Source organism: Tympanuchus pallidicinctus, unplaced genomic scaffold (assembly GCF_026119805.1).
Source record: "Tympanuchus pallidicinctus isolate F22 unplaced genomic scaffold, pur_lepc_1.0 scaffold17, whole genome shotgun sequence".
In the NCBI taxonomy this organism is placed as follows: Eukaryota; Metazoa; Chordata; class Aves; order Galliformes; family Phasianidae; genus Tympanuchus; species Tympanuchus pallidicinctus.
Genome location: NW_026294690.1, coordinates 6728349 through 6747554, shown reverse-complemented (window position 1 = coordinate 6747554; position 19206 = coordinate 6728349). Strand labels below are relative to the sequence as shown.

The window sequence follows — 19206 nt, the reverse complement described above, 5'->3', positions numbered from 1 at the left end:
TCTGAACAAGAGAGGCCAAGGGAAGCTGAAGCTGGTTAAGTTTGCAGTATGATGTGCTTAGTGATTGAAAGGTAGAGAGTCTTGTGGTTATTTCTTTGCTTCAGATGTGTTGTGCTGCTGATTGTCTGGTCTGTTGAAGAGGATGAGAATAGGCTTAAGTACATTTTCAGTATAACCCCTGCAGGTCTGTGATTCTGCAAAAGGGAAGAGTTTTGAAGCATGGGATGGGGTAGTCACCCCAGCAAAAAAGCAGAATGTGTTTTATGGAGTATTTTCTCTTCCTTTGTACTCTGCTTTGCTTTTCTTCACCATTACTGCTTTCTGAATTTTCTGCTGGATGCCTTAATCAACAAAATGTCTTTCAAATCATGCCATCTTTAAAGACAGGCAAACATAATATGTAAAGTAGATGAAGTGTAAATGTCATTTCAAGATGAATTGCTGTTTTTTTTTTTTTTTTTTTGTATTGGAATGATTGTGGGTTGCAAGATCTTGGAAACTGAAATTAGAGTTAACATTCCTAAAAATCTGTTTCATGCCTGTCTTGACCAATGTCACTTAAAACTTCTGATGCAAGTGAAACTAGAGAAATATGTAGTTATAAAAACTTACTGATTTAATACTTACAGAATGCAGATAGTTAATTGTTCTGAACAGCATGGACCCCTGTGTCAGTATGATTGTCTTTTGCTAGTACAAGGACTGCTCTGAAAGTAGTGCTCCTCCTGTATTACGTTGGCCCATGACATCAGAGTTGACTGCTGGTGGAAAGGCAGTATTCCATGGCATGTTGCTGTCGTGTGACGGATGGCAGCAGGCAGGCAGTCTGACAAAAGGGCCTCCGACGTGGATGTGTGTATGAAGCAAAGGGATAGGATTAAATTCCTCTATGTGGAAAAAATGGCATCCACTGATATTGGTGCTTGCTGAATGTTTATGGAGACTAAACAGTAGTCATGAGCTCAGTGAGTGGTAGATGTTGCATTTCAGCAGTGGTGGCAGCAGGGCACTTCTGCTGGTACGGACTTTACTAGCTCAGTGCATGGGCCTTGTTCACTGCTGGCAAAAATGCATAGCTAGTGGTGGTGACTGTTGAAAGACAACAAATTCTCAGCTACAGGACGCTCAAATAGTGTTATTGTGCTCTTTCTACCTCTTGTAGTTTCCATGGAAATAAATAAGAAGTATTAATTTGGTGTAAGTTGACTGTGCTAGCTGAAGTTCTGCTAGTAGTAAGTCCTTCATTACTTTCATTACTTAAGTTTGGTTTTTTTTAGGTCTTTCTGCATTGTTAGAATATAGAATGCTTAAATACTCCTGTGTATTGCTTTAGGAGTAACAAAAGAATTTGAGGAAGCCATTTTTGTATACTGAGAGAGGTATTTAGCATTTTTCTGCATGGCAGCAGGCCCTACCATACTTTAGTTCAGTGTATTTTTCAGTAACTATTTGTCTTCCAAAAATATTGTTTCATTGTTGTTTTTTTTTATAGTGAGCAGTGGAATTTTGGACTGTGGCTGTTAGTACCGGTTGGTTTAGGTGGGTTTTGTTGTGTCGCTTATTGGAAAATGTACTGACTTCTGAGCACCTCGGAGATTCAAAAACATAACCATAAAAGGTTGCAAGGAGATTTGCATTCTCTTTCCTGCTGTTTGAGTTGACCTTATTGTGCCAGATTGAGTTAACAAGATTGCCAGCCTTCCATTTATATTTTGGTGGCTTATCTTTCAAAAGGAAAGTAAATTACTCTTCACAGGCTTTGTAATCTTCACTTCTCACATTCTCTCTCTCCTTGTCCTCCACCCATACTCTTCTGTGAGGTTGTGCCAGGTATTTTTTTAGTGCTGTAACTGCAGTTATTCTTGAGCAAACTGTCACAACCACTACTGTGTCCCTGAAGGAATGTGTGCCTCTTCCACTATCTGATATAATGGAAAGAAACAGCAGGCCTTGTTTAAAGAAGTCTTAATCCTGATTGCATACAGAGCGTACTCAGAGTATAGACTAGTGTTAGTGGAAGCTTTTTCTTATGATGTTTTTCTCCAGCTAAGGTGTTTCTGAGCGTTGTCTTTAGAAAATTCTGGAATACTTCTTAGTGTGAAAGAAGTCTATAGGAGTGTTCAAACCACTTCAGAAGGAATTAATTTGGGTCAAGTGGAAATTGTTAGCGAAGGGTAGGATTTCTAAAAGGCATAGGCATAAAACAGAGTTTTTCCTCATATTTGCCAGAATCCAAGTCTTTGTGGAACTTCATTGCTTTCTGACATGAAAGTTGTAATATTTTTATACTGAGGTTAGCTTGTAGGCTTGATTTAACCTATTTCAGCCATCTGACCTAAACTATTTTGAGATACTCTTCCAGTTCTAGCTCATTGCTTGTATCTGAGTTTTGGGGGTACAGAGTTTGGGGCATTTACTCCCGCCAGCATCTGAATGTAACCTGCACGAGGCTACACTAAAGAGGTATTTATGCTTGTCTACATGAGAAGATAATTTTTATTATTCTTTAAGAAAAAAAAAAATGAAAAAGGTAAGTAACACCTTGTAGTGGACACAAAAAAACAATTGTGAAATGCTCTGTAGCAATATTTCTGAAATGCCTCTGTAAAATTGATATACTTGTTGAAATTTTTTTATATACCAGCTAGTATCATTTCAATGGGAAGATGTTTTGTTGAAAGCTTTTGGAACAACTAGTGAGGAAAGGAGAGTCCAAAGCCACAAGCCTTCCTTTCACCTACAAGGCAGAACATGCATGACTTCAGCTGTCCAGAATTTGCCCTTTAACTGAAGTGTTTATTTTTCCTGATGTAGCCATGCTGACACTTAAATCTCAGCAAAGTGTTCTGTTTCTTTCATCTTGCCTTCTCTCATCCCTAGTTTTGGATTTACATTTATACAAGTCCCAAGTCAGGACTGTATGACCATGTGGGGTGCTAGAACAAAATGTACTCTGATGGTGTCACCATAGAAACGTTTGTACAGTATTGAGCTGCTTCAGCCAAACCAGCACATGTTGCAATTCTTGGAAATTGTCTGGCAGAGTAGATTGGCCCCCAGATTCTGAGTTAGGTTTGCAGGTTAATGCTTGCATACAAATAGAGAAAGTTGTACTGAATAATGAAAATCTGGATAAATAAGCAGTGTGTATGATTAGAAGCTTTGAAACTAATTTTCCTGGTTAAGTCTGTTGCCTTTTTTAATCTAATCTTTCTTGAAGTAAACCCGGTTGAACTCTACTGAAGGGTCTTAGCTGCTAGAAAACTGGGAGGAATTGCAGACTTGTGCTGTTTTTTCTTTAGGAGCGGTAATGTAGAGGTACATACAAATGTCTATTTACTCAGCAGTCTATATGCTGCAGAGTTATTCCTGAATCCTAGCTGACCAGAAGAAACTGGAGGCTGGAATGATTGACGCTTTCTGTGATTGCTGTGATGGCACCTCTCGGCTGCCCCATCAGCTCTGCAGCATGAGAGTTTAGGTGATGTGCCAGCTCCAGAGCTCTGCCCTGCTTTCTGTGCTTGTTTTTTTTTCTTAACATATTTGATTAATGCAGGCTTAAAAAAAGAGGGGATTACAGGCTGGTGTGTGTTTATTTCAAGAAGATAAGCATTAGTGCATTGCATGGCCATGTATATCTTGTGAACTGTATATGGATTAAGGGTAGAAATGTATGTTGCCTTTACTTTCATTAATGAAATGCATGAGGAATACATCTTCCTTATGTGCATCTTAATCATCTTTTAACAAGTTTTCTTAGTCTTAAGGCAGTATGGATAGTGAAGAAGTGGTGAATGAGCTGTAGGTGTCAAAGACCAGAGGAAGTGCATTGTTATAACCCTACAAGTAATTGGATTTACTGCTAGGCAGCTAGAGAAGAAAATGGTTTGCTCTTCTTTCCAAAGCTCTTAGAGGGAGGAAAGGTAGCTTGCTCTAAGCTTCTTTCCAGACTGGCTCCAGAGACATCTGGTATGAGCCAGCTGTCTTCTTCCCCTGAGTGTTGTTTTCTAATGGTAGGCCCTGTCCTAAATTAGAACTGGTTTGTAATTGATTTTGTTGAATAGCGTGACCTGGTGTGGCTGAACATGGAAACACTGCATGTTAAGAAGTAAGGAATAAAAAAAAAAAAATCTTTTACTCAGTTTTTGTTATAATGCATGTACTCTTTGTATGACACTGATGTCCACATGTTTAGGCATTTTTTTGTAATAAAATGGCAGTTTTACAGAAGCAGTGTTTACTGCAGGCAAATGCTGACTTAAAACCAGTGCTGTGTTTGTAACTTTGGCCAACTATGTGTTAGGTTTTCATTTAAGCAGAACAAAATATGTTTATATTCTGTGAATTGTGGTTTTCTTCACTGTCTTCTAGAAGATGTGCATTCCAGATACAATTTTGAAAACCCATTTCTCCTTTCCTGTTACAGAGTGGTAGAACAAGAAGCTCAGAGATCACAACAAGTTTCTCAGGACAGAAAAAGTCCCAGCAGAACAAATGGCTGCAGTGAAAACAGACCTATTGACATCTTGGAAATGCTCAGTAAAGCCAAGGTTGAATATGAGCGAGTAAGGAAATGTATTTATTTTCTTGCATTATGAGCAAAAGAAATCCCTTCCAAGTAAGGGGGTTAAGGCCTCGTGTGGAGTCTGGTGAAATGCATCCCTTGTGACCTGTGAGACAGCAATGGTAGAGAAGTATTCTTGTGTACTAAGTTGTACTGTGTAGTGTGCTGTCATCTAAGATTGAAAGTAGTACGTGTAACCTGTAATTTATTGGGCCTGAAATTTTGTATATTTGAATTGTTACCTCCTGGAGAAAAAGCACTGTATTGAAAACAGATACCTGGGGAAGCAAATGCAACAAATACTTTTTTTTTTTCTCAAATAGATGCCAAAGCTCCATAGTATCGGTATTTCTCTACTGTCATGTCTTGAAATCAGTCACAAAGAAAATGTGAACATATATGTAACACTGTAGAACAGTAGATGACTGGGTTTTTTTGATCCTGAAGCTCCACTTCTGTGAATATTCCTTAATAGTAGCTGACATTTGTGTTTTAGTTTTTTTCCCTCTGTATTGAAAATCACTGGAGGAGGTTTGCTGTTATTCATGCCATAATCAACAACATTCATTGGGTTGCATACCAAATTGCTTTGGCCTTAAATAAGAAAGAAGCCCACTAGCTGTGCACTATCCTGTGTTTGTGATACGAACAGAGATGCGCAGTGACCTACAGGGCTGTGGTTATTTGAGGTGAAATTCTTGGCTTAAGCAGGCAACTTAGCCAATTTTTTTTTATCTTTTTGTTGGTTGGAAAACCTATATAGAAAGTAGTTTTTAACACACGTGAATATGTTTCTTTTAAAGAGAAAGCATTCTCTGCCATTGTTCCAGTAGTCTTGTTGTCACACTGCTGCCTTGTTTGCTTCCTCACTATACTGTATTAAGAAAGTCTCATTGATTCTGTCATATGACTTGAAAATGGAATTTGATAGACCCATTCCACAAAAATTGCTAATGCTGTGAGAAAATTATCTCTAGGAGTAGCAAAAAAAATTATACCTGACGATATCAGTATTCATAGTAAAAAAATAAATCCCGTGGAAAAGGGTTGCAATTTAGTCAGTGCACATTTACATTCTATAAAGCATATTTTAACTGCTGTAGACCAGGTGTAAACTTTTCCTGCTGTTCCCTAGTGTACTACTTCATTCTGCCTACCATGTGTCTATCCCATAATAAATTATCTCAGAACAGTGGGTTCTGAGTGCAGAATAGTCTGTTGCCACTATTAAATTCACAAGTTTAGATAATGAAGGAAAATCTTAGTTCTCTTGAAGTAATTAATTTGCATAGTCCTGAGAGCCAAATTCAAACGTGGAAGACACAAGTGTTACTTTTTCTGGGTTTTGCACAAATTGCCCTAGAAATTCTGAAGGCATTTTTTTGTAAGCCTACAGATACAAGAATATACAATAGTAATGTCTTGGCATAATGTGGCAGAGATGGTATGGGTTCTTTTAGCTGTATTGGTGGGAGAAAGGTAGAAGCATTTCAGTGTTTTATTTCTTGTGCTGTGGGATGCTTCAGAGTTCCTACTGAGTAAATGCAAGATCTTCATAGGATTCGAGGTTGCTACAACACATTGTGGAATGGGAGGGGAAAAAAAAAAAAACGTGGGCTAAGCCATGTGCAAGCCAACTTCTGTGCAGTTTTTCACGTAGCATGAGGATAGATGAATGTGACAGACCATAGACTGTAGCTGACCTGGACGAGATACTAGTTTGTGAAAATCAGTATTGTTTTCAGAATGTTTTAATGTAAATACCAAAGAACATCTGCCTCTAATGCTTAATGCATTAATCCTGTTTGAGAAGAAGGTCTTTCACGATGTTGGCTTTCATACGAAGTAGCAGTTTTTGTTAGAGCACAAAAGGGAGCATCAAAGGCTGAATGACTCATTTTTCAATGTTGTATCAAGTAAGACAGATTTGAAGAAATAGAAGGCTTTTTTCTTATGAAAGGAAAAAAAATCACTCCAGATATTTTGGCTTCTCCATTCTTAATTTTCTGGTCTTTTTGTGTGAGAATGTTGAAAGCTTTTCCTTAGTAACAGAATTCCTAAGCATAGTGGATGAAGCTCTGTAGAAAAGTAAAATACTGATAAATAGGCTGTGGCAGCTGTCACACAGTATGGAAATGCACAGATGTACTACATATCTGACTTTTTTACATCTCAATCTTGATTTTGCTGCCTGATGCTTTTAAAGCACCTTTGTAACTAGAAAAACTTTGCTTTGTATGTATGTGAGCTGAAAACTGAATCTGCCAAACTTAATCCATTAACCTGCTATGACTGCAGTTCTGAACAAGTTGGTAGATAAATAGAATTGAGCAAACTTTTTGGAGGATGTTCTACTGACCGCTCCAGCTTTAGTGCCAAGATTCAGGCGTGTTAATTATAGAGTTCCTCGTAACCAGCATACATCATTGTTAATATGATTAGGCAAGCAACTTGAAGATGGCTTCTTAAGATATCCTTTCTAAATTTTTTAAAAATTATTTTATGGCACTCAATAATTACACTTGAATTTGTATTTAGGAGCAGAAAGTACTTATTTGCATGGTACATTCCAGATGGATCATACAGTAATCCTTGTGTGCAGCCCACGAGAGATTGGCAGAGTGTCAGCATGAGAAGGGGGCAGAGAGTGAAAAAGAGATTTATGAAGGTCTGAGTGATTTAATCTAGGATTCCAAATCAGCTTAAATCCTTCAAGTACTTGCTGCATCCAGGCCATATGTGAAAATGAATGAGTTCTGAGATTTTTTTTTTAATGAAGTGAATGGATGTTTTTTTATAGTGTTTTTGTGTGTATTTCATTCTGAGAATGGAAACATTGCGGATTATCCTCTAGTGAAGGAAATCTCTGTATTTTGTTTTGTTTCTGTAATTAACTCTAAGGCAGTCCACTATTTCAGGCCCAAAAAGAGGCCTGCTAACCTTTCAAATTGGTGGCTAAAAGGCATAAAGGCAGGAGTTGTTTCTCTGTCCATTTTGTATTTATCTCTTTCAAATAGATTTAGAAAACAATAATAAAGCTCAGATTGTTTCTAACTTGCTGAAAGGTTTAACCTATATTTTGTTGCTGTGACAGGTAAATGACAAAGAAATGGTGTGTTGTGCTGATGTTCAGCCATATAGAGATAAGGTGTAGTTAGGTTCATCTACTAAATGCTAGACTGTTAGTTCTATGGTTGCTCTTCCACTAGTGCTTTAGGTTGTAATAAGTGTTGTTTATGTATTTGTTAAGCATGAAAGTCAACTCAATCTGTAAACAGTTGTGAGCTTATTATTACTTTGACTTTCTTGTCCTTTTAGTCTTATTCACCTAAAACCCAGTTAACATCTTCTGAAAATACTGCACGTTATTAAAATCTAGTGGAAATAAGTCATCAACAAGCTCTTTATCCAATTGCTTCAGAATGATTTCTGACAAGTTTTTTTCTAAGGAGCTTTAAGTTCTTGATTTAATGTCCTCAATGGCAGCTAATGCAGGAAGAGAATGTGAAAAGCCTCTCTTTATTTTCTTTGTTTTATTCACTCCTTTAAAAGGAAAAGTGTTATGAACACATGCCAGATAATGTATAAGCGTTATGAACTCATGCCAGATAATGTATATCTTGGTATGATTTTACTTCCTGAGACTTGGGAATTCTATGATGTCTGTCAAAAGTCAGTGTTTTGACCAAAGTGGGTCTGTATTTTTTTTTTTCCCCAGAATCAAGTCAATGATTTGAGTGTCATGTCAAGTTCTGGTGTGCAACAACATGCGAATGCCACAAAGCCAGAAAGCACAGAGACTTCTGAACAAAACACTTCATTACAAGTGCAAGATCAAGTAAGTTTAATTCAAACATATATAAGGTGCTACTTCTTTATTTAGTACTTTGTTTTTGTACCAGAAATGCCTGCAGCATCATCTTGCTGAATGTATTTTGCTTAACTTTAAATACATTTGGAAGTGTAAATTCAGTTTAAGAATGGGTTTTAGTCTCTATTCTCATCTCCTGACTGCTTGTCTGAGATCAGCTGGTATGATTCACCACCTCCACCCCCCACTTGATAAACTAGTGGGTTTTAAGGCTCTTAGGAGCCTACAATCCATTTTTTTTGCCTTAATGCTTAAAAATATAAGATGGTGTCCATGGTACAGTGAATATTCAAGTGTGTTTAAATGGGTTAACTCAGATCCTGGTGTGTCATGGGCTCTATGCTGTCAGTCCATGATAGTGTAGAGCTCTGTGCAAAATGACTGCAGAGTGAGGAAGCAGACAAAAATCACCTGTGTCACAGCGACAGAGTGAATATGGCATCAGTCTGTTGTACACTGTTCTGTAGACTTCAGAGCAGAAGCTCAAGCCCTGCTTTCCCCTGTCTGAGACCTGTACTTAAGGTGTGTCTGTGCTGCATCCAAACGTGTAGCTACACTCCTAGTAACTGAAATCATTGGTGAATTGCTGGATTTTCTGATTATTTTTTTTGTTTTAGACTTCAGCTTTGCATTCCTTCCTTGGCAGCAAAGAATATCTTCCAAACATTTTTTCAGCACTGTCAGTAAAGAATGTTGCTCAAGTTTGTGGTAATTTAATTGCATGCACAGTGCTTAGATCTGTTTCGGATAAATATTAGATAAATGTTCAGTCAGCATCTACCTTTGTATGTACAGATTCTAAAGCCTAGTGTTACCACTGTAACTGAAGATTAAGCCACAGTTGGCTTTTTGTTGGTTTTTTTAAAAAAGGTAGTGGCAATAAACTGTGCTTCATTTAAGTGTCTTTGAGCATGGGAAACTTGTTCTCAAAATAGTGTAATCACTGGAGTGGTTGAAATGTAGGCTGCAAAAGTACATTAATTGACTTTAATTGCCTTTTTTCTGGTAAGCATTTATAAACAAAGCACCTTCATATAATGCTCTCTAGAAATTGGTTTTAAAATGATAGCTTGTGCTACATCTAAATTCTCTGTACCAACTTGTACCTGCTTACAGTGCCACCCAGTGGGGACAGAAAGATCAGGAGCAGTTCTCTACAGAAAATACCCCACTGAGGTGATCTGGAGGAGTCTGCCTCCGGGTCCTTCCTGTAGCTTTACTGTTATGTTTTGAATGCAGTAAACCACCATGTCTGAAAAAGGAAATGCCTGAGGAAAATGTGTGTGACTTTTCATTTAATATTTGTAAACAAAAACTTAATTTGTAGTAAAAATAATATCTAGTTCAGGTTAGGATATGAGTAGCAAAAATCTGCTTAAGTCGATGGGTTAAAACAGGAGGACAAGAGAAATTTCTTCGGATTACTGGCTGTCACAGTGCCCTCCATCTCAACAGCACTTCTGATGTAGAACCAGCACAAGTGATAGACTGACCCCTGGCAGCCAGCTCTGCTTGCTGCATGCTTATGCTTGAGGCCTGGCAGAGGTCTGCCTGAGGCTTTGTTTAGAAGAAACATAGTCTTTTTGGCCACGTAATTAGCTGAAATGGCTGAACTTGCCAAACAGTAATAAGTAGCAAGGGAAAAAATTAGGAAGATGAGATTCTAGTAAAATGCTATGAAATAATTAACAAATTTACAGAGCAGATAAAGCAGTGTGCTTTAATGCCTTTTCTGTTGAGCAACTTAAAACTATAGCTGCAGAGATATTGAGGGGGGGAAATGGTTGCTATGTATGATACTTTACTTTTGTAAAACTGGATGGGTTCAAATACAATACAGTGATGATTGTTCTTAATTTCTTTTTTAATAATGTGGGCTACTGAATGAAGAAAACAATTTCAACAGTAAGAGTATATTTTTACCTCATTAGAGCAGATAACCAGTGAAATTAAAAACTATTGTGCATATAAGTACTTTAAGATCCTGAAACCCCTCTCAGAATGTCACGTTTGTATATCGATTACTTCCTAAAGATGTCACAGATGTGGGAATGGCAAATCGATATCTGCTCCGTGATATTTAGAGGTTCGAATTATGTATCCAGTTCAAAAAGAAAATCGGTGGTGTCATGAAATGTTTTTGCACCAGTGGTGAGCAAAACTGAACTAGAACACTGAAATTAAATTTCTTAGCACAAGCTCTGGCTGCTAATTCGCATGTCTCAATGTATCTGAAATGATTTCTGGAGGAACCCTCTGGGCAGCGCTCTGGTCCTATCAAGTAGAATGATCGTGTTGCCCTCTTTGCGAGCCCCTGCAGAGAAGGGTCTCCATAACACAGTGAGTTGATGACATGCTTAAAATGCAACTCAGCCAGAGATGAGTCAAGCAAAGGGATGTGCTGTGTATCATGTTGGGAACTAACTCGTGTTTGTGTCTATGTCCGTGGAAGCGGCTAACGTGACCGAGATTGGAGCTTGATAGATAGCAGTGAGTTAATAAAGAGAGGCTAGTCAGCTCATCATACTGAGGTTAAAAGCAGAATTTCAGATGAAATAGTCACTTACTCCTTAACAGAATTTTTGTCCTTGAAGAATGGGTCTTTACAGTGATAAGATCAGTGGAGAAGGTTTGAAAACAGCTTCATAGGAAGACTTCCTAGCATAGGAATTGGCAAGGTTTGTAAACAGTAGAATTAAATGCAAGATGAGTGTGCCTGGCACTAAGCCAGCTATTAATAAATAGCAGCATTGGTGGCACAAACGAGTAACCTGGGCAGAATTCAGTAAGATTTCAAGCTCAAGGCTTTGTGCTAGGCTGCTTACATGTTATCTGCACTGCACTATGTTCATTACTGTTATCAGTGTTAGTAAAATTGGAACAAGCATAGCAATGTTGTGATATAGTAGTTGTCATTGCACAATACTGTCTTTGTTTTGACATACCATAAGAACATGCTGGAGTTATGCTGCAGGCCATTCAGTCTTCTGAACAGAAGGTTATATTTTAGTCCAGCTGTTTTACATAACTTCTGGTCCTGTGCAACCTAAAAAAAAAAAAAAAGCAGGAACAGTTTGAGATATTGTTGTTAGTAGCTGTTTCTTTTCTCTGTAGAAAAAGGCATTTGAAACAATTTCAGCTAAAATAACTGGCTTGGAATAAATCTTGCTTATTTTATGGTAGAACTGGCAAGTAGAGAATGAGGAATTAGCTCAAACTCCTAGAGAAAAAGCATTCTTTTTTCTGCAAAATGGTAAGCATGAGCCTGTGATTCATTAGGTTTGATTTAATTTTTTTTAAATGCTTCCAAAAATATTTGAAATCTGTTGGACAGCTGTTTGAACTATACTGTATTGCTACTTTAGCAGCTGAAATGCATGCAGGTCTGCTCAACCCTACCTTTGATTTGCTTTCTCATTCTGTTGTTACTTTTTCTTTGAAAGGAGAAAGTGAAAACAAATGACTTGGGTTATTTTTGTTACTACGTGTCACCTTAGTTGTCTTATTAGGACTTCTCCTATTTCTCCTATACTGAGACTAATCCTTTTTCTGAGGAGACTCCTAAAATAAGGGAAGAAGCATTTTTCTATTTGTGTAGCCAACATATGATTTGATAGGAGTGCACTGTTCACAACATAACTTGTTTTTGAAGGGGAAAAAAATAACAGTAATACACAAGTTCTTAGTGGACAGCTGTTTCTCTTTGCTGACCTTGTATTGTTTTTTTAACATAGGGAATGCTGTTTAAATTTCTCAAGGAAATTTGATCTAAGAGACTTTCAGCACATTAGAGGAAATGTATATTTTTTTTCAGTACCTTACATTAATGTGAGTATAGGATTTAGTGACAGAACCAACTTTGGCTTGATGTTTTATTACACTTTCAGCAAAACACTGTAGCTATCACATTTCAAACCCCAGGTGGCTCAAAATGTCTTCCCCAGAGCCAGGCTTGCCGGAGTTAAAACTTGTAAAACTTTTGCCTCCTTAAAACTTGTGAAATTACCAACGTATAGTGCTTCAGCAGAAGGCCATAACTGAACACAGAGTTTAATTTACTGAAGTACAAGTGGTAGTCTGCATGGTTGTGTGCAGTTACTAGTATATTATTATTTGTTCACATTTGGAACAACTGACGTGGCTTGAATCCCGTCAGCTTTAGATGGCTGCTGTCAGTTATCCAGCTTATTTTATATTGATGGAGTCTCTTGGAATTTGCTGTATTGTGAAACATGGCTAGTCTTGAGTTAATTAGCAGTGTCACGGTTCAACAATATTTATGTATAAAACCTTTGAGTCAGGGGGAGGGGCAGGATGTGATTAGTTTATATAGACTGGATATTCCTTGTAAATGAAATGGACTTAAACGTTTCTCTAAACAGAGGACAGTTGATTTCCAAATTGTATTTTGAATACATCTGACTTAGCTGTTTTTCATAGTTTTCTTGAAATTATAATACTGACTTTGTCAGAGGCACATTAATCTTTTCTTTCCAAATTAATTATATTATATTAATTATAAACTTCCTTCTCTGTTCTTTTTAGCCATTTCAGTCAAGGCCAAAGCATCTGACTTTAGAAGAACTCTTTGGGACCTCTGTACCAAAGGAACAGCCTTTACCTCTGTATCCCAATCCAGAGAGAATGGAGAAGTTGCAGACTGAGTCCTCTGCCAGAGAGCAACAAAACTTGCTTTTGCCTTTTTCCTTTGACCAGACAGCAGTAATACAACCACCACAAGGGAAATCGGAAAGTCCGAACGTTAAAGCTAGTGCCAATCCTTTGAGTCAACAGGAATGTTTGACACCTATGCTTATACCTCCAGCCTCGGTTTCCCAGCCTGATGTTTCAAGCTATTCAGTTCGCTTAAGCCCTATACTTAATTCATCCTCAACAATGGATGCTGCTCCTGCTCAAATGCTTCCTGGCCTAAAGCAAAACAACAGTCTAATGCAAGTTATGCAGCAAGCTACCAAGCAGATAACCCCGCTAGTGAATCAGCCTTCTGAAGTGAACCATGCTCCACAGAATTTAATGGCTGGCCAGAGCCAGCTTATAACACCCTTGACATCAGCAAATACAGGACCTGTTTCAAACACGTCCCATACAGGTGTTGATCTTCTCCAGAAACTCAGGTTGACTCCACAGCATGACCAAATGCAACAGCAGTCTATCACTAAGACTTCCTTAACACCAAACATCTCTGCCTCGATTGGCCAACTTGCAACACCAGAAAGCTTCAAAGAATCACACAGTAAATCATCAACCTTGAACAGCAAAAAAATCCCTTCCCTGCAGGTATTCTTTGAGTTATGTCCCTACAGATTTAAACTGTATAGGCTGCAAATATTTTTTCATTTGAAATTATGCTGTTACATATATGCTTCTTAAAAATAATCAAGGAATTCTTGTGTGTGACCGATCAGATTGTGAACCTTGAAATCTAATTCTTGCCATTAGTACCTGCCATCAGTGACAGACTTCTATATGGAGGAAGAGTTTTTTCAGGCTGCTGCTGTTATTACATGAATATATTCTAAGGAATTTGCCTGTACTTGTGTCAGAAAAATGCAGCAAAAATGTAATGTGAGAAGAAATTGGCAGTTGCAGATTAATTGGTGCTAGAGGAGTTAATTCTGTGGAAGTATATAGCCCATGCCTTCTTTGAAAGTACAAAACTAACAGCTTCCTGTTTTGGATAATTTTGCCTTGGGAGTTTCATACCATTTTAGTATTGACCACTTCTGTTGGGGATTTCTGTGTACTCCACTGAGATGTTATTTAGCAAAATGGGCCATAAACTGATTTGTTTTGTCTAATTAACAACCTTGATTTGTATTATCCGAGAATCACTTGTAAGGGACCTTCTAAACTTTTTGTTTCTTGCAGGCAAATCTATTGTCTATGCCTCAGTATAACCCAAAGCAATAAGCTTGGTTTGAGAGACTAGGTGAAAATGTTACTGCTGCTCTGCTGGGCTAGTGCCTGTGGCTGCATGTAACCGTTCTGTCAGTTAGTGTTGCTCTGCTTTACTATTGGCTACTTCTGTAGTAAAGATGTTACTTTAGATGATTTTGTGGGGTTTTTTTTCCTCCAAAGGCAGTAGTAATTCTCTGTAGTGCCCTATTTGGAGGTTGTACAAACTTGGTTGCCTCTTCTAATTACAATCATAGGCAAAGCCAAGGTTTGATCTTTCTTGCTTCTGGGTACAGTGATAATGTAAGAACAAAAACTATCAAACAAAACTACTTACTGCTGTATCCAAGTTGTGAATTATGCTCTCTTTTCAAATTAGGCTGTACAACAAAACAAAGAACCAGAAGTATTTCCACAGTCCAAGACTTTACCTAAAGTCAGTCAGGTAGGTGAACAAACACTTCAGCACATTTGGTTTACTTGTAAAATAAAATGCAAATTTTAAAACTGTGGTAATTGGTATCTGAAATTGTCATATTGCTTACTCTGACAATATCTGAAGTGCTTTCATTGGTCAGAAACAAGCTGTACTGAATCAAGGAAGTATTTCTGTAAACTGCTGTGTGCTTTTCTCCTATACAGTATATTTTATGGCTGGTGCTAGCACAGATATGGTAATACATTTTTGGATCTGCAGTATTGCAGCACCGTTTGAACAGGTTTTTCATTTGCTCGATTTCAGTACTATAGTTATAACACTGCTGTGGGATCTGTCAGCCTTACGTGCCTCAGAGTGGATTTCTGTGGTAAAATGTCAAACAGACCTGTAGAAGGATGGGATGGGGAAGGTGATTGTCAAAGTATTTCCCCACTTTCTCTCTCTCCTGTCCGGTTGCCTTATAGTGAAAAAGATTGTGTGCTTTAATATTTTAATTATAGTTCATTGATCATTTTAAAATATATTTTTAAATGTATTTGAAATTCTGAATTATTTTACTCCCAACCATACGTGTACTTGGAGACCATTGACGTACAAAAACAATAGGAAACAAGTGCACTAGGGTTGGCCTTTGTGTAAACTCCTGAAGAAGAAGGAAATTTGAAAAACTAACAGCACAAAACCCCCATAGTTTCCTTTCACGATTTAGATGAAAAGCTCATCTTCTGTGATGTTTGGGGAAAAAAAAACTGGAAAGTAGCAACTACATGGGAATGGGTCTACGTGTAAGAGCACTGAAGGCTGCCAGCTTCTTCAGCTTCAAAAATAAGGATTTCTGTTGACACTGAATTACTTGGTAAATAGCATTTCATTGTGAGTAGCTGTTCTGTAGTTCCTTTCTAATTTACTGTACCAGTAGCTACGATTTTTAATATGTTTATGTTCATTTCTACAGTCTTTTTTATAACAGCATTCATTCCTTCTGGACACAGTGCTTATTAACTTCCTTTTTTCTGCAGGTTGCACCTCCACAGTTTGTTACAGCCACAACTACAGTAGCTCCTTCAATCCTCTTGTCTCCTAGTGTTTTCCAGCAGTCAGCTACAAAACCTACTGAAGTGGAAAATAAAGCCAATTCTTCATCACCTTTAACACTTGGAACAACAGAGATTCAGACAGTACCTCCTACTGTTCTCAGTAGGTCTCAGCTTCAGGAAGCACTGATACATCTAATAAAGGTCCTGTCTGAAGAAAACTCAGTATCTGAGGGGTGGGGTTACAAGTACAGTAGCCAGTACTGAGACTTCAATTGTAAGATGGATGACTTGCAAGGACAGAGTTCTGCTTGAATCTTTCTTTCACACACATCAACTTGTGAACACTTGAGGAAAAGGTTATGAGTATAGCAGCAGTAGTATGAGGGGCAAGGGTTGAGTTTCTTTTAAGTGTTTCTGTTTTCCTTTGGAAAACTTTCCTGTTGCCAATTACTTCAAGCTGTTCCTCATCTTTAATGTGTGTATATTTAAAATGGAAGTTACAAAAAGTTCTAGCTGTACCATTCTTACTGACTAAAAAGTTCAGCTGAATTAAGTCTGTAATGTTGGGAGTAGCTAGACAGATCAGCTATGTTATAGGTAACAAGTAGAAGTTACCATGGATGACAGCCATTCTCGTAGTTCAGGATTCTCTAGCTTTCTCTGTGCTGATGTTACTTGGTCTTGCACTCAAAATGCTGGTCTGAAGTAGCAAATAATATCTTCCCAATTAAAAAATTATGGTCAAAAGGGCCAACACCAGACCTCAGTATCATCTCAATTGCCAGATTTACGTGTTGGCTTTTTTCCTTTAAAGATACAAAACTAGCTTGCCTCTAAATCTTGCAGCTGAGTTCAGTTGTCAGAGGTCTTCGCTGTTCTCATTAGAGATTCTCACCTTAATGGTCTGAAGAAAGTTGCTGTGGTCACTTCAGAGAGCTGACCGGAATGTCCGCGTCTCTAGTCTTCTCTTTCTGTATTGCTGTATAGAGGCAACAGTTGCTGTACCCCTCAGCAGAGTACTTGCAGGGTGCTCCAAGGTGAGCACATACTCACTATGTAGAGTTTAGTAGAAAGGGTACTACATCTTCAGCCTAGATAATTACCTACTATCTGAAGGAGTAGGACTCAGGAAATATCTCTAAATGCTTTCTATTTCACTTCCCAGTAATTCTTTGACACGGAATTTTCATAGAACTCACTGCAATCCTCAGACTGATTTTGCAGGCAGAACTAACTCACGTAATTTTTGACATTTCTGCAGCCTTTATTTGGATGTCGGTATACAGGGTGGAATTTACTGTATCTTAATTTTTTTGTACTCTTCTCAAAGAAAGTGCATAGAAGACAGTGAAATTGTGTAGCCAGGGCTGACCTTGGGGCTGCTGTTTTTTTATCTGAGTACCCATTGTGCTTTAGCTGCCTTCACAGTTTCAAAGTCTGTGTTGTCTGTACAGCACTGCCTTTTGTTCAGGTAGGCAGCTAATTCCCTTGCCTTAACCCTCAGATAGGGAGCAGCGTATTGCGACTCTTATGCACAACTTAAACTGACTTAAATTTTACTTTTTTTTTTTTTTTACATCTTTTTACTAATGTTTCTGATGTTTTTTTTTTCCTGCAGAATGATTCCCGTTTTCTCAGCACTATTCATGAAGTCTACTTGCAAGTCCTAACCAAGAATACAGACAACATTAAGCTATAATCGAAGCTAAATCTGCTTAGAATGTTACCACTTTAGAAATAATTATGCCTCATCTATAAAACTGATATTTTTTTAAAAGATACTTAGTTTTCAATGTCTTGAATTTGAACCCGTTAGGAAAGAGTATTCCTTAAATACTTCAAGAAAGTAATGTTCTCAGAAGTGATTTAGGTTTTCACTGTGATTGTCACCAGCAGACCTTTCTTTTTATTGGGGGAGGGGATTTAATTTGCTTATGAGCTTTCATTTGCATTTTTGATCATGCAGATGTTTGCTCTGGCTTTTGTTCCTAGCTGTATTCACCTCTCAAGGATTACAGACTACGTACTACTTAAACTAGCACATATGTAGTATAGTACACTACACCACACCAGAACAAGACTTGATTTTGGAACCTAGTTCCAATTCTAAGGTGAGAATTGAATGCCTTGTGACTAAGGTGGCAGATGTGGGGAAGAGGGATTTGGAAGCCAGGCGTTTGTAGCTAAATCTTTAAACAAAAGCTTTAAAACGTGATTTGCTGAGTACTTTAACAGTCTCTGGCTCGTGCTGATCATTTTATCTTTTAAATATTTCATTAATCTTACTGCTTCATGTTTGACATAAAACAGATATCCAAGTGAGTAAGGCTGTTTTCTCTAAAAAGGTGGAATCAGAAATATACAAAATCTTCAATGATTGTATTAGTTTTAAGCAACAGAACAGTTCTGTTGTAAGTTGAGGTTCTTTCAGGTTAAGTGTAGGTAGGAGGCCACCACTGGAAGACCACTTTCCTGTTCATTAGTGTTTGATATGACTGAAATACTTTGTTTCCCTTTTGGCTTAAGGATGGACCATATCTTATTTGGATTTCATTCCTCAGTTGTATCGTAACTGCAGTGTTGAGAACTAAGCAGATGGGGAACAATTGCATGCTCTCCTCTTGGCTTCTCTCTAAATTATTTATCTATACTTCATGCTCTGAAATGTATCTAGTTAACATGTTACTGCTTTTTGTATATTATTTCCTAGTTCATCAATGTAAGAATTTAGCATCATACTTTCTTATTTGAAATCAGAAAGATTTCTAACTGTTTTCTTATGCTGCTGTGTTGGTTTACCCATGGCTTGTATTTATTTCATGAAGTTATACAAAGGTAGTTAACAGGACTTCAGGTCTGAACTTTTTCCAGCAATACTAATTTTAAAGGATGCTTTTGCAATTTAAGGAAAAAAAAATTTTTTTTGTTTATTCAGTAAAAAATTAGTCTGTACTGAGTTCTGATGCACTGCTTTTTTCCCCTTCCCTCAAGCACTATTGAAATTGAAGAAAAACACTGATTACAGAATCACACAGAAAAAGATTTAGTTCCTTTAAAAAAAAAAAAAAATTATGCATATCCTAAGGATTAGTGGAGATTAACATGGTCAATGTACCCAGTCATTTTTGTTGCAGACTAGCAATGAGCTTTAATTGTTACTTTTCACAAACTGGTATGTTTTAGATACAACAGATACTTACATTTTTATGTATTTAATCTGTTTTAGTTTTTTCATAGTTTTTTAGTAGAAACTATATTTTCTTTAGCACTACTTGCCTTCTGAGAAGTTCTTTGCAGCCTTTGAGTTCAGTGTTTTCAGTTAAAATATATGGTAGTTTTGTTAGAAAATGTGCAGGATTCAGGGAATTATGCTAACGTC

General features: G+C 37.5%; 1 protein-coding gene across 3 annotated transcripts in view; it reads left to right on the top strand.

Annotated features, from left to right (window-relative positions):
* The window catches only part of DCP1A (decapping mRNA 1A), a 30192-nt gene extending 11335 nt beyond the window's left edge, over positions 1-18857 (top strand). For 2 of the 3 annotated variants that reach the window (XM_052678878.1, XM_052678880.1), the window contains exons 5-10: positions 4427-4565; positions 8283-8402; positions 12981-13733; positions 14731-14796; positions 15810-16028; positions 17446-18857. In XM_052678878.1, the coding sequence (XP_052534838.1) occupies positions 4427-4565; positions 8283-8402; positions 12981-13733; positions 14731-14796; positions 15810-16028; positions 17446-17526 (1378 nt within the window). In that variant the 3' untranslated portion in view covers positions 17527-18857. The remainder of the gene's footprint in view (positions 1-4426; positions 4566-8282; positions 8403-12980; positions 13734-14730; positions 14797-15809; positions 16029-17445) is intronic. The other variant, XM_052678879.1, reaches the window with a different exon arrangement.
* Positions 18858-19206: the final 349 nt, after the last annotated feature.